Genomic DNA, 15,686 nt, shown 5'->3' on the forward strand with positions numbered 1-15,686 from the left:
CATCCTGCTCTCTCTCTCTCTCTCTCTCTCCCCCCCCTCTTTTCTCTTTTCTCTTCGTCGATAGAAGGATCGTTCTTTTAGCTACGCGATCCTGACTCGAAAGCCGCCTCCTTTTTCTTTTTTATTTTCCTTCCACTCGATGAGCTTGCTAGGGTCATGGAGGAGAAAAAGGAGGAGGAGGAGGAAGAAAAGGAGGAGAGGATAGCGAGGTGTCGAGGTAATGGACCGAGCTAAAGGTGGCGCCGCCACTGCCACCACCGTTGGCGTTGCTATTGGTGGATGAAGTACCGGGGTGGTGGCAACAGGGACGGGGTAATTGAGAAGAGGAGATTTACTTCGGAAGTGCCGGAGGATGGACGAGGCAAAAGGGGGATGGTTTACGGTGCTCTGCAAGATGGTACGCTGTTATCGGGGCTAGGAAAGGGTACCAATATCTAATCGACAGAGTGAGGGAAACAGACGGAAGAAAGATAGAGAGAAAGAGAGAAAGAGAGAAAAAGAGAGAGAAAATGCTATCCTGTATCGAGAACAAAACTGTCGCTCGTAAAACTTCCCTTTCGATAATATCTTCCACTGTCGATGGATGTCGCTATATGTCGATAAGTGTCCTTTCAAAAGAAAGAGACTTTTATTAATATTGTTCTTCTCAAAAGGCATATACCGTTTCATTTTCTTTTTATTTAAATTATTCATTGTCATCGCGAAATATGACGGAGATGATAATTCGCTAAAGTTTCGTCGAAAAGAAAAGAGCAAAAAGAAATAAAATAGATTGAACGCATCGATGTCTCTTCTTGTTATACGAAGAAACAGGATAAGGATGTAGCATCGATTTATCTCTTTAATATCACTTCTATCGTACATCTAGTCTTTCCTCGAAATACGATTCCGGAATTTTTACGACCGTTCGATATCGTTGCGCGAGAGAAAGAATATAGGTTCAATGATACCATTCTCAGCAACAAAGGAGATACTTAGCCGAGAGTATATATGAATGTTACCAAATTTCTTTCGAGATTTTAAGCGTGAGAACGTGATCTCTTAAAGAAGTTTTTCTAAAGACATTTTTTATTTAATCCGAAAAAATGGTTGAAAATTGTTCGATCCAAGTAGAAGGCTTCATTGCGAGCAATCTTTTGGCTGGCTTCCTCTCTCACGACTCTTCCGTGAAAATCCAACGAGGAGCGAAATTGCAGGCCGTAAAAAGCCGCGATGAAATCGACGAAATCGCATTAACCGTGCGCGAAAGAGCGGCTCGTATCACGGATGCGAGAGATTTCACGTGATACACTCTAACACCGTCCTCGTTTTACAGGCCACCCTCGATCTCGATACTTTCTCCTCGTTCCACTCGCTCTATTGCCTCCTCCGCAACACCCCACATCCGATACTCTCTCTCTCTCTCTCTCTCTCTCTTCATCCCTCTCCTCTACGTGTAAACGATTATCTACACCGAGCTCGCTCTCGGTGACACCCACATAATCGGCCAGTCGCGACGATTATTTTCAGCGGCGCGAGACCGTTTAACGCTTACGAAAATCGTCTCTCGGCATGTCCGCGAGGATTCAATCGATCGAATATCGAAAATAATTTTGGATTTGTCGGAAGAGTTGTATTGAATTTCCATGAATATTCAAATACGTTATTTTATATAATCGATATGCATTTTATTTAAAATCAGCCAATACATGCAATAAATGCAAGTAACGAAGTTTTTAACGTTTCAGAGGAGCTCGATATCGCCGGCGGAACGCGAAAAGTACAGTAGGCCCCGTAGCACACCGGATCCTCAGCATCACGAGCACCTACACTTGAAAAAGATGAAGAAGGAGCAAGACAAGGATATAGGCCATGTAGGTAGCCCGCATGTTACTCCATGTTGTAAGATCATTCGGTTCGCCTTAATAAAGCCGTGCACGTTCTCTGCGACAGCAAAGCGATGGTGAAAAGAGCGACCAGGACTTGGTGGTCGACGATGCTAGCGAAGGACCGACGAGTCCTGCTGCGAATGGTACTACCTCACCGAGAGAGAATGGCCTTGACAAGTTAGGACCTTCCTCGGTGCCGTTGAGCGGACAAGTCAAAAAGGAAGTACCACCTCCATCGCCTAGAAGCGGTACCAGTAGCAACGCAAGTACCCCGTCAGCAAAGAAAATGGAGGAACGAGAAAAAGCTACCACTCCTATTTCAAAACCAGTTACGCCTACTTCGGCAGGTACGTGAAAGATCCCCTCTCCTATTAATTTTCTATAATATATTAAATTTACCGAAGGAATATAGATAAAAAAGAATATGTTTTTACTCGACACAGGTGGCAGTAGTTCGGGTTCGGGTGGTCTAAAGCCATCGAGTTCTAGTAAGCCTCTTGTCTCCGCTTCGGCGGTAGGCCCCTATCCACCTCATTATCCTCCGCCTCATCATCCGCCCGCAGGACCTCACGTGGATATGCTCGGCTATCCTCCTGCCGCTTTGAACGGATATCCCGCTAGACCGCCACTTCAACAGCTTTATGATCCTCACGGTAGTATGAGAGCACCACTCGGACCACTCGGTGTACCCGGTGGAAAACCGTAAGTCTCTTCGTTCCTTCGTTCTTTCGCTTTTCTACGAGTAGAAGACGGAATATATATATATGTAGAGTGTTCGTTCGCAGAGCCTACAGCTTCCACGTATTGAGCGACGGACAAATGCAACCGGTACCGTTTCCGCCTGACGCTCTCGCAGCACCAGGAATACCCAGACACGCGCGTCAAATAAATACTCTCACTCACGGCGAAGTGGTCTGTGCGGTGACGATCTCGAATCCGACCAAGTACGTTTACACCGGTGGCAAAGGGTGCGTCAAGGTCTGGGACATCAGTCAAGGCGGGAGCGGCAGCGCAAAGCCGGTTTCCCAACTCGATTGCCTCCAACGAGACAATTACATCAGGTCTGAACGATTATCTAAGCTCTTACGATACATATTAATCCGTCAGATTCTACTTAGATATTACTAACAGCGACGATGTCTTTTCTATTGCGACTTACAGATCGGTCAAACTGTTACCGGACGGTAGAACGCTCATCGTGGGTGGTGAAGCGAGCAACTTGAGCATCTGGGATCTTGCGAGTCCAACGCCGAGAATCAAAGCGGAATTAACATCTTCCGCGCCTGCCTGTTACGCTTTAGCGATTTCTCCGGACTCGAAGGTCTGCTTCAGTTGCTGCAGCGACGGAAATATCGCCGTGTGGGATCTTCAAAATCAAACGTTGGTTAGACAATTTCAAGGTCACACGGACGGTGCCTCTTGCATCGACATATCTGCGAATGGCTCGAAACTCTGGACCGGTGGTCTCGACAATACAGTACGTTCCTGGGATCTTCGAGAGGGTAGACAGCTACAGCAACACGATTTCACGTCGCAAATATTTTCTCTCGGTTATTGTCCGAACGACGAATGGCTCGCGGTCGGAATGGAAAATTCAAACGTCGAAGTTCTTCACGCAACGAAACCTGACAAATTCCAACTTCATTTGCACGAATCTTGTGTCCTTTCGTTACGTTTTGCCTCCTGTGGCAAATGGTTCGTTTCAACTGGCAAAGATAATTTGTTGAATGCTTGGCGCACGCCGTACGGAGCATCGATATTCCAGGTAATCCTCGCGTTTACGCTCTTTCCTTATCTAACGAATTAACATGACGCAACGTAAATTTATCCTTTTCTTTTTTTTCTTTTTTTTCTTATTTACAGTCAAAGGAATCATCGTCGGTGCTCAGCTGCGACATCTCCAATGACGACAAGTACATAGTGACAGGATCAGGCGACAAAAAAGCGACCGTCTACGAAGTGATTTATTGAGTCGTTCTTTCGATAACGCTTCAACATTCGAAGAACATTGAACACGTGGGAATTTCAATGTACGTCGCGTTATGCGTCAAGATTTAAGACAGTATATGTTTCTTGAATGACAACTCAAAGTTTGTTCGTCGACCGATAGAAGAGATCACTTATCGATCACGGTGCAGACGAAGTTGAGAAAACCTCTTGTTGCCTCTTAAGGAGAACGGACGGAAAACAAGATGGACGCTAAAACCCGAATTAAAGAAATACCAACGTTCGCGATGATGAGAAAAATGAAAATTGCATCGCTCGTATGTTGGACGAACGTTGCGTTATGAGTATACACACACACACACACATACGCGCGCACAGCACACGCACGCACACACACACACACACACATATAAATATATATGTGTGTATATATATATATATATATATATATATATATATATATATATATATATATATATATATATATATATATATAGCTAGACAGAGATACAGACGAGAAACGCTTAGTTATTTAAGATTGTATAGGAAAAATTGGTAATAAGTAGGTACGAACGATGAAGGAGACGTAAAGATTCTTGTACGAAATTCTCTCTAAACGATAGGAGATAAAAGTCCGACGGAGCGTGTAATATGTTGCTAATGTAATATAGAAGACTCGATGCTATAAGTATATCTTTTACGTGTGATTGCGAGAGAAGCGATCGATCGATGAATCGATCGATCGATCGATATCGTGCACTTTATCGTACGCGTCGTTCTCCATTTTCGCGCTTGATCCTGATCGATCGTAAAATCGACAAGGGTGCTCGGCGACGCGTTGAACACCGGTCTAGTGTGTCGACTCGTCGAAAGTAGGAATGTGTGTCGTGATACAGAATTATACATAAGAAATACAAGAACAAGACAACAAAATATATCGAAGACGCGTATAAAAAGAGCGTTTATGCCAAAACAATACGAATGTAACGTTTATGGATGGAATCATTTGTCGATCGCACTGTGATGTTTAGAAAAAGCCCAAGTATATAAGAAGCATGATGACTGGTTCGTATTTCAAATGAGGAAGAGTATGCAATTTGATTTAGAAGATGTTTAATTCGATTATTATTTCAGTGTCGATCATCGATCACCGATGAGGACTTTACGAACGACATTGAATTGTTTTTAAATCTATTTCCATTTCATTTTATGTTAACGAGCGCGTACTCGAAATGGTTTAGGCATCACGTCCGATAAATCGACGAGCTCGTACGCGTAAGCCCGTTATTTCTCGCAGTAAGCATTGTCTCGAGCGTATCTCTGAACTCTCGTTAGTCCTTTTACAACTGCCAGTCTCTTACTACGTGCGAATGTGTTCATAGGATCGCGATCGCGTGCGTGCAGCTTGAACGTGCGTACGACGTGTGTACTACGAGTATAATATATGTTATTTTACAGATCGCGTATGTATGTATGTAAGTTCGACGAGCGGTTTACTGCAGCAAATGCGAGTCGATTCGCGTGCGAGACTCATTCTTTTTTGTTCATATCGATAAAAGAAAATGATTTTGTCTTATAGATAGGCATATTTCACTGTGACGCAAACATCGATCGAAAAATAAAATGCGTGCCCACGACGCCTTCGTTAATACGTACATACATACGTATTTTAGAAAACAAATATTTGACAAATTATTTTTATGACCGTAAACTTAGATTTAGGCCATCGCGCATCGGCAGATTCGGTCGGCGTACGAGCTTGCATCCGTATCATCGACTCGCGCGAAGCCAACGATAGCGATTTGCTCGTACCACTCTATCTCTTCTATTTCTCCCTCTCCCACTCTTTCTATCTATACCTCTCTGCGCTAATTAAAAAGATGTCGAAAGAGAAGCCTCCCAAAGTAGGGTACTAGTTGACGCCCATTATTAACCACTATCCCTTTCTCCCAAGCCGAACGGCGTAAGCAGCTAATGCATACGGAGATTTATATTTTGTTACAGGATGACACAAACGCAAAGAAAAAAAAACCGCAGGACAGATAACGTACGCGTCACTAAACGCGCATATTCGAAACGCTGTGATCGATCGAAAAAGTTGAAAATTAGAGATCGATTTTCTTTTTTTTTTTCTTTTTTTTTTTTTTTTTTTTTTAACGTTTCTCAAATGGAGAGGTTAAATGACACGATTTGTTGACGACGATCACAGTCGCGACGATTATATAGACCAATAGAAACAACGATACCTCAAGAAAACTCAATAGTTTATTATCTTTAACGGATCAATGTGTACAGAATCGATATTCTTTTACGGTAATATTAAAAAAAAAAAAAAGAAAAAAAAAAAAGAAAAAAGAAAGAAGAAGAGAAAAAACATACATACACAACGCGGACAAAAGTAATCGCAAATTTGATGCCTGCGACGATTACAATTTTTCTCCTTTTATTCCTATCCCGCGTTCATCGAATTATTATACCTCCGAAACTACTCGTGCTTCGCGTACCGATTGCGCGCTAATCGAAAGAACGGTCATTTATAACCGGACAAAAGATAGCCGACTGTTAATGTTTTCTTTCATCACTTTTTCATATCGTTCCTATAACTATGCGAGATTTGTTTTTTCGGCAATTAAATCATCTATATCTATCTATCTATATATATATATACATACATATATATATATATATATATATTTCGACTTGTTGTTTATCTTTTTACCCTCATACTTTTTCTCCGAGTATTTTTTTTTTCTTCTTCTTTTTTAACAAAGAAACGTCATCGTTCCTACGACTTTCGTACAATAATTCGTACTGTCGATCGCAGCGCCATTTGACGATAACTACGTATCGAAGCGAACGTGCTGCCACCGGATCGAGCGGATTTTTGGCAAACCCTCACCGGTGCGATAAGTTACAATATGGCCGCCGAGAAAGCGCGTTGCATTACATTTTGATCCCATATTTTAGCCCATTTATATATTATTTAGTGTAATAAAAATAGTCAGCAAGATGAATATGTCTGTGGAGAAAAAGAAATATCCTTCGGCATTACCAACGAATTGGTCAACGAGGGAGGAAACAGCTAGGAAAAGTCAAAATCAATTAACGTCTACGGGAAAGGTTGATGTTTATTATTACAGGTATGTATTTAACGATAATTGTAATATTATTTATAAAACGATATAGAACGTTTTAAGTGAAACGTCGTATAAAAAATATCACTGGTGGGATTAATCGTATGAAAGTGATAAATTGTTGGTTATGTTTAATGATTATATTCGTTCGATTGATTATACTCGTTGATTTTAGCCGTGGTGTAAGAAACGACGCATCATTGGTACCACCTATAAGGCAAACGGCTTCCATATTTAAACAGCCGGTTACTATATACAAAACGCAAGAGGGAAAAGTAAAGGATTTAAAGCATGGTAATCAAGAGAAACCAAAACAGGTTAGTAGACGGACGTACTAATGGGACATAAAGCTGGTTCCTTATTGGTATTGACCTTATAAGAAATGGTTTTTCATATTGATAATGTATCTTTTATATGGAATCCGCTAGCACCTACTTTTATTTCACTTTAAGTAATCTCTATGAGACAAGTTACTACGATTTTGATACACCTTACCGCAGTGAATCGTTCTCTCCGTTCTTCATCCATACGTATGATACTTAAAAATATGGCATGCTTTTTCCAAAGATTTATGTACATCAGAGAAACGTTCTAAGAAGGGATCGCTCTAATATAGGAAACATTTGAAACCATTTTGTGTGCCTTCCCTTTTGATTCTCATGTTACAAACATCCAATCGTTCCCTTAGGAAGGAGCCGATAAAGCTGATGGCAAATACGGCTCCCAAGATAAGCCTAAGCAGGTAATTCTATTTAACGCGCTCGTCAAAACATTCGTATGATTTTTACGTTACTGTATCCTACTTTTTGTGAAAACTTTGCATCGATTACCCTATTGTAATGCATTGTAATTGCGCATACCATGATATATGATGATGCAAATGCTTCTCTTAGAAAGTCGATGCGATGGATTTGTTGGTACGTTAGAAATTAATTTCATTTCTACTAGCTTTTAAATTTTCTCCTACTTTACTTTCCCACACGTAACACTCACCTTGCAAGGTATACAGTTTGACATTTATTTTGTGAAGTAACCTTTTGTTGTAGCATCGATGGTAATTATATACTTTTATTTTATACATTAGTTACTTCCGATATATAAGCCCTTGACCTTGAAGGTAACCTTACGATCCTAATTAACTATTACCGTAATTTTCCAGCTTTTTTGGGAAAAACGTTTAGAGGGCCTAAGAGCATGCGACCCAGATGGATACGAATTTGATGCAATGGATCTACCAAAGTCTCTAAGGCCCGTTGGACCTTACATAACCGAAGAAACATTGTTGCAAAGTGTGGCAACGGCTCTTCACGTATCCTCACAACCGGTTACGGGTCAAACGGGATCTAAAACGGCATTGGAAAAAAATCCTGGTGTATTTCTTAATCCCGATCAACCCCTCGTACAGGTAGAAGAGTCTATAACTTTTGACAGAGTGTTTAATCTTTAACATCGTAATGATTTTAAACAATCATATTCGTACTCACGGTCGAACGTTCTAATTAAATCTAATCATCAAAATGGTATATCTTTAAAGGCTGTTTCTATAGCGGATGAAGACATCAAACGACAAGAAGATCGCGTAGCGCTAGCGAGAAAAAAATTACAAGAAGCCTTACGAGGGATGCCTACGTAAAGTCTCTTTTAGCTATATTATCGATAATACATTCTTTAGCTTTAAGTTCATGTTAATTTATATCACGCATCAATTTTTATAATAAATGTTTTATAAAAAAGAAAATGAAAAAAGGAAAAAAGAGCAAAAATTGAGGGAGAGAGAGAGAGAGAGATCGAAAAGAAAAAGTTGGCGTCAAGGTGAAACGTTTTTTTGTGTGCTAATTTAGTCTTAAGTCGATTCCTTTCGGGCAAATACTTAATATCCACAGAAAAATCACGATTTGTAATCTATTACGTTAAAATTCTGATTAATGCGTCCTTACCTGCGTTAACTGGTCTCTCTATCGCAACATTTAATATTCCATCCAGCAACTTTCTCGTCTGGCATTATCCAGGCAACGTAACGTAATGTCTCGCAAATACGAGACGCAACATTCGAAGAAAGATGCACACGCAATCGGATTCTAGGTCATTAAACTTCCTTCAGCTGAGTTGCACGAAAGAAAGATCAAATTAATCAGATTGAAATCGTTCATGTTGGAAAGCGCTAAGGACAACCACTCGTAATCCGATATTGTCGTAAACGATCGAGCGTGTAGTAGGAAATTCGATCTTGTTCTGGTACAAGCCAAGAAAAAGAAAGAAGATATAAACGAGATTGAAGGAAATAAAGCGAAAGGGAGGAGAAGAGGTAGACAGCGTTTAAAATCGATCAAACTACTCTAAATATTTCAAGACTAAGCATGCGATATAAATGAAACGATTCGTTCGAGAACGCTTTAGATGCGAGCAAGAAACTCGACCTACAGTAATCGGAAATAAAATGTAGACTCCCATTAAAATCTCGTTGCAATTACATATATAATTTAAGCAGAGGAAAAGGTGGAATAAGAAAAAGAACGGAATGGGGTGTGGAAGAGAAGGGCATATTTATTATTACGCTGTAGGGCTTGGCTCTTTAGCAGCGATTCAATCTTTCTTCGCAATTCTCGTCGAGTGACGGAGAAGAGATAGAGAGAGAGAGAGAGAGAGAGAGAGAGAGTACCTAGAGTGAAATCGTCGGTACTCGGCGATCAGGGCGAACGAGCCCGGGTCAATAAAGCCCTTTTTTTTCTTGTAAACGACTTTACGCTCGAGCAACGACGCGCAAGGTCTCACGGCTAGACGGGACAGAAGAGAAGCGCGAAAAGAAGAGGACGACTTTTTTCGAATCATTTGAAAAGAAGAAACAAAAAAACTATTTCACGTACGAAGGAAAGACGAATAAGAATAAGAGAAGAAGAGTGAACTTGCGTTGTTGTGCTTTAGCAAGAGAGAGGATAAAATGAAAAAGAAAGTGAGAGAAGGAGAGACTCGTGCCATCGTCTGGGAACGGGTAGACGAGATGCCTTCGTTCGAAGCTCGACTCGTCAACAAAAGAAATACCCGAGGCCCCCAGGTATATAATAGGTATATAGTACATACAATGGCGTATCGCCAGCTTTTCAGGTAAGCCAGAACGAACAGCCAGGTAAGCCAGGTGGTAACCTTCTTTTTTTTCCCTCTCTCTCTCTCTCTCTCTCTCTCTCTCTCTCTCTCTCTCTCTCTCTCTCTCTCTCTCTCTCTCCCTCTTCATATTCTTCGAGGCCCTCAACCTCGTCGTCCTTTTCTCACCATCATCGTCCAACAGCTGTTTCCCTGTGCGTTTCGCCAAAAGGCTTGCCCTTTTTCCTCCTCGACGTCGCGATCGAACCAGATCGTTCCTTGCCCTCGGCCTGCACCATTTTTAAATCTTTGCGACTCGTTTCATTTCTCCCCTTTCAATCTACCTTCTTATGTGTGCGTCTGTGCTAGTACGTACAAATATTAAAGTCGAAGGAAAGACGAGTAAATTGTAGCTCTATTGGCTCTATAATGGCGGAAAACCCGCATCGTAGTGACGTACGCGACACCCTACGGTTCGACGCGATTCATTCTCATTCCACTACCCTTAGTTTCCTCCTTGGTAGGATCGAATGGATTAGCTCGAGGCTGATGAGCACGAGAAAAGACGTCGGGGTGCCCAATTTCGAGGAACATCGTATTTTTCTTGATAGCAATACGTCGTACAAATGGTTCGTTAGCCGGAATTGATTTATTGTTCTTTCTTAAGGAAGACAAATATTCCGATGTAGCCTTAATCAAAGAACAGGAAGTAGCAGAAAAAAAACTTGGTTAAATGATCAAAATTCTGAGTCTGATTATTTGCAACTTTGCAACTTTTCTCTCTCTCTCTCTCTCTCTCTCTCTGCAGAAAGAGGAAACGAAGTTAATAGAGGATATAATCCGTCTCGTGCGATACTAGCATATAAATAGAGCGAACTGTAGAACGAAGCGTTATCGATCTTTCAAGCAGGCGTTCGACCGACGGAAGTCGAGCGAGCTGACCGAGTTGACCAGCGGGTATATAGGCGTTCGCCTCGAAGTCTCGAATCGACCGGAAGCGAGTACGATTTTTCACAAAACATCTGTCTCTTGGAAATGGCAGTCAACAGCAGCACCGTTCGTTTGTAACGGCACGAAAATAATACCAAAGCTGATACGTGCAAATGCAAAGGAAGCAAGTCGATTGAAAATGAATCGTGCACACATTTTTTCCTCATTATTTTCTCATTAAGCAATCGATCTTTGAGAGTCGTCTCGTACTTTATCAAGAATGAAAATTAGATGTAGACGCGTTAGAGGGATTGTACGAGTCATGCGGCTGTCTCGAGATCGTAAAGTTTTATTTTATCGATCCTTTACCTACGTCTATTTCAATCTTCGTAGAAGAGTTCATTGTTTGGCGAATGTCATCTCTCAAAGAGTGGACTCTCTCGCAGCCGATGTACCCGAGAGACGTGAAAAATCGACGTTCTCTAAAGGAGGCGTTGGTCCATCGGTCTCGATGGAAGAACAGCTGGGGGACCTTCGACTCCCAACTGGCAACACGTAATCGATGTCGACTGACTTTCTCTCTCGTAGGCTGCGCGAGAGAGAGGAGAGGGGTCCAGAGGCAAAATAGGGGGGGGGGGAGGGAAGGGAAGAGAAGAGAAGAGAAAGAAGAGAGAATGTATGCACGCATAGCCATGGGTTTTCGCTTGAACACGGAACACGCCAAGCTTTCCGCAGCCTCCGCTCTTGGGACCTATCTCGAAATCTTTTCTCTACCTTCCATTTGTTTCCCTTTTTCCGTTTTACAGGCCCCGACACAAGGAAACCTCTCTATATAGCCCGTCTTTACATAGGAAAACGTCTAACGATTTTCGATATATGTATAACGATATTAATATTCTTCAAAGATAACATTTCTTTTTACAGTCTCGATATTTTATATATAACAAAATATATACGTATACCTACCTACGTATAGATATTTTATATACTCAGGACATTTTTATTTATCGAGCGTAGTACATAGGAAAGCTTAAAGACCGCTCTCGCTTTCCGTCTGGCTCCATTGTTGTCCCGTTTCGTTTCGAGCGCAGAAAAAAGATCGAAATCTATTGAACCGTCTGAAAAGCGGCCCTCTTCTCTCGACGTTCGTTCGCGCTCCCTTTTCTACGTTTCTTCGTCGTCTCCATTCGACCCTCCGCCTTTCGCTTCTCCTACAACCAAGTTCTTCTTTCGATCGAAGACTGCTCCCTCTCTCTCTCTCTCTCTCTCTCTCTCTCTCTCTCTCTCTTTTCTTCCCCTTCTCGTGCCACAGACTCCAGACACTAGCAAGAAGGGTGTCGCAAGAAAACTTCCGAACGCAAGAAAAATTTACGTTCTGTATGTACCCGTCTCGTGGTGCATTACAAAATGTATAACGTTTAAATAAAGTAGAATAATTACAAAGCCATCTCCATTAGCTTTCGAAAACAAAGAAGAATAATGTTTTATTAAACTCGAGCGATTTCTTTGATCTCCCTTTATTAAAAGATAAAAAAGATGATATATTTCATGAAAAAACGTCCGATCGTCGTCGTAATATAACGACTCAAAGGAGGAAGGGGACAAGGTCGAGGACGTCCTAGAGATTGCGAACGCAACGATGCATCTATCCGGGAGAGCGAATTATCGAGATATCGATCGACTATCGCTTAATATCCGGTTACCCGCAAAATCGTGTGGCCTCCCGCACTGGAGAGTATGGCCGAGAGCGTCTCTGACCGAAACCCTCTTCTCGGCGGTTTGTCTGTCTGTCCTTCTCTCTCTCTCTCTCTCTCTCTCTCTCTCTCTCTCTCTCTCTCTCTCTCTCTTCTATAAAGGACCGTCTCGCGAGCTATGAAAACACGAATAGAATGCATTAGATCGCGCGTTTGTCGGTGATCGTTCGATGTAACAAACGTTCGAATATTAATTATAAAAAAAAAAAGTTAATCGCCGCGATTGCGTTGATGATCGTAGATATGTTCAATTCGATCAGATCTAAAGGTTTTTTTATAAAAATAGAATGCACACGCGTTTGATATATATTGTCGTCGATAGGAGATTAAATAATAATCTTGCGTCGCAAGGAATGAAAGAATGATCATCTATCGTCATCCAGAGAAGAATCTTTCCAATTCGTCGTCGTCGTCGTCGTCGTCGTCGGTGCGGCTAGAAGCAACTCATTGTCAGACGGCAGCCGACTCAGAGGCCAGCAATGCGGTTCTCCCGCGTTGTTACACCCTGCTCGATCGAAATCGAAAGAAATGTTCTCTCGCACGGTCGCGCGAAAGCGATTCAGCGCCGCGGCAGCGCTACATCGGCTTTGCACACCTTGCCGAGGACGGGAGGGCCGGCTCTTGGGAGCGCTTTCGCAAAGCAACGACAATGATCGCCGTGGAAGGCAACCGGTTGCACGCGCTAAAAATACGCTGGACGACGCGGAACGCCGAAGAGGATACTGATCGGCGCGCCATCGCGGGAAGGCAACTATTTCCAAAGGTTCAGAGTCCCTTTTAATCCCTCCTTCATCTTATTCATTCTCATCTTATTTTTCACATTTGACAAACTCGATAACACATTCGATATTTTGAAAAACAATTTTATTGGTAAACAAGGAAGGATGACACGGAAAGGAATGATTCATTTGTTTTGTTGACGATGAGTAGGTCTTTGATAACCGATTACCTTTCCAGCGAAACTTTGACTAATAACATTTATCTATTTCTCATTGAGATATATGATCTGTCCCGAGACGACAAGATTCAATAACATTTATTAATACAACGTGTATGTTGTGTAGTCTTTCAAAAGTCTATACCGTTATGAGTAATAAAGCCCTTTTCAATTGTCACGATCTCTGTACTTCTTATATCGAACATATCTTATCTTACGACGAAATTCAAATCGTATTGTTAAACGCGATAATGTTCCTTTGTTTTCCTCGATTTTAGCCAAAGAGAAGAGATCGCTTATGCCTGTGCATCGATATCGGAGGAGATACATCGGCTGGGAACAAAAGGGCTTTTATAGTATCGCCGATGATGTTGCTGGCTGATTCCGAATGGGGCAAAGCTCGTCTTATTTCGTGCGATTCCGCTCGTGGTTCGTCGAGATGAGAGCTCTCGAGGAAGCATCGACGAGGAGGAGGAAGCCACGGAAACATCGGTACGGCTCGTAACGAGCTTCGAAAACACGATAACTCGGGGGTATTTACGAGCGGGTGAGGAGGTAGGAGCGCGAGAACGCTCGGCAGGTGCTCCCCTGGGCAAAAGGTGGCGTCCCGAGACAGCCTTGAGAGAGAACGAGAGAGAATGAGAGAGAGAGAGAGAGAGAGAGAGAGAGAGAGAGAGAAAGAGACGCACCACGGGTCGTTGGATTGGACGAGCGAGGAGAAACAAAATCAGCCGGTCGGCTAGTCGCTCGGCTAGTCGTTCGAATCGTGCCTTTGCTCGCTCGACCGAATCCGATCGTGAAATTCAATGAATCTTTCTCTCTTACTCTTTTTATTATCTCTATCTTATCTTATTTTCTATGTACCTATTATTTCTTATCGCCTGGTTAATTAGGTGCCGATAATCCATGCTTCTCATTCTATTATTCATTGGCCATAATTTCTTCGAACGCGTCATCATCTCGTACATGAAAGATAGGTACGTTCCATTTTCAAAGGATCGAACAAGAGTCATTAAAAAAGGATGGAAAGTTAAAAAAAGATTCGCAAAATATAGGATGACGGGAAAGCTTGCTCATCGTATAAATGTAGTTGCTTCGACGCCAACGCGACGATATCATAAATATCGGCATACTTCCATGAAATTTATGTAAACCGATGCTAAACTATAAATCCCATGTATCGACATGGATAGATAAAAGCAATCGAATATCTATATTAGCGTCCTGTTAACATTACGTGTTTTCGAGAAATCACAAGGCGCAAAGAAACGAATCGATGCCCGTTCCAATTTTCGAGCGTTGCCCTATAATGCGTTTGTCGCGGCTGCCGTTGTTGGATTAATTTCATCGCATTTTCAACTATCGACCACGAATTTATTTATTCGCGAAATAATTTCGTTTACGATATATACACTCGTACCGCGTACGTGTGAGTCACGAATTATCGATTTTTATCTCGACTCGATATTAAATACGTTCCTCATCAAAATAAGAGTCTTTTAGCCGTGGGAGAAAAGGAACGGTTCTACCTATGAGATAAAAGCCGTTGGTTTCACGGAAAAGTCGAAGGCTGAACGAACGAACGAACGAACGAACGAACGACCGACCGTTCGATGAAAAAAGAGAATACAAGAGAAAACGAAGGTTCGTCGACAGAGAACAATGAAACACGGCTTGCACCTTGGTTCAAGGTCTATCGTCCTTTTTTCTTCTCTCTGCATCGTTTTAGCCAAATTCTCTGCTTTCTCTTACTTAACAAAACCGCTACCTGAACAGGTGTTGACCAATCGAACTGGCAATTCGAGAGAAGACTGGATCGCAGGTATACGGTTTTGCGTATTTTTCCATGCTTTATACGTTTCTACAAAATAACACGTAAACGAATGTATTAGTTTCTAGTCGAATTATCTCATCAATTTCTTCTATTTTAATCAATGCGTTATTTTTTTTTTTTTTCTTTTTTTATGCGAGAAAGAAGATGCCGACGTCGAATTAAACGACGATAGATCGAACGAAACTTAACTCGGCTGAATCGTCG

General features: G+C 41.9%; 2 protein-coding genes across 9 annotated transcripts in view; both read left to right on the forward strand.

Annotated features, from left to right (window-relative positions):
* LOC124421586 (protein groucho-like) overlaps positions 1 to 5,709 on the forward strand; it is an 84,747-nt gene extending 79,038 nt beyond the window's left edge. For 6 of the 7 annotated variants that reach the window (XM_046956939.1, XM_046956941.1, XM_046956943.1 and 3 more), the window contains 6 exons: positions 1,713 to 1,853; positions 1,933 to 2,215; positions 2,312 to 2,570; positions 2,654 to 2,929; positions 3,030 to 3,633; positions 3,732 to 5,709. In XM_046956939.1, coding sequence (XP_046812895.1) covers positions 1,713 to 1,853; positions 1,933 to 2,215; positions 2,312 to 2,570; positions 2,654 to 2,929; positions 3,030 to 3,633; positions 3,732 to 3,839 — 1,671 coding nt within the window. In that variant the 3' untranslated portion in view covers positions 3,840 to 5,709. The remainder of the gene's footprint in view (positions 1 to 1,712; positions 1,854 to 1,932; positions 2,216 to 2,311; positions 2,571 to 2,653; positions 2,930 to 3,029; positions 3,634 to 3,731) is intronic. The other variant, XM_046956942.1, reaches the window with a different exon arrangement.
* A 146-nt stretch (positions 5,710 to 5,855) lies between these two features.
* On the forward strand, positions 5,856 to 9,995 carry LOC124421588 (methyl-CpG-binding domain protein 2). Of its 2 annotated transcripts, XM_046956948.1 has the most exons (5): positions 5,856 to 6,955; positions 7,125 to 7,266; positions 7,638 to 7,691; positions 8,109 to 8,354; positions 8,484 to 9,995. In XM_046956948.1, exons 1-5 carry the CDS (start codon positions 6,825 to 6,827, stop codon positions 8,580 to 8,582), a joined length of 672 nt encoding a protein of 223 aa, XP_046812904.1. In that variant the 5' UTR covers positions 5,856 to 6,824; the 3' UTR covers positions 8,583 to 9,995. The 2 variants fall into 2 exon arrangements, with proteins under 2 accessions (XP_046812904.1, XP_046812905.1); XM_046956949.1 differs by lacking the exon at positions 7,638 to 7,691 and having other exon boundaries at positions 8,484 to 9,990.
* The last annotated feature ends 5,691 nt before the right edge of the window (positions 9,996 to 15,686 follow it).

The sequence above is a fragment of the Vespa crabro genome, chromosome 2 (assembly GCF_910589235.1).
Source record: "Vespa crabro chromosome 2, iyVesCrab1.2, whole genome shotgun sequence".
In the NCBI taxonomy this organism is placed as follows: Eukaryota; Metazoa; Arthropoda; class Insecta; order Hymenoptera; family Vespidae; genus Vespa; species Vespa crabro.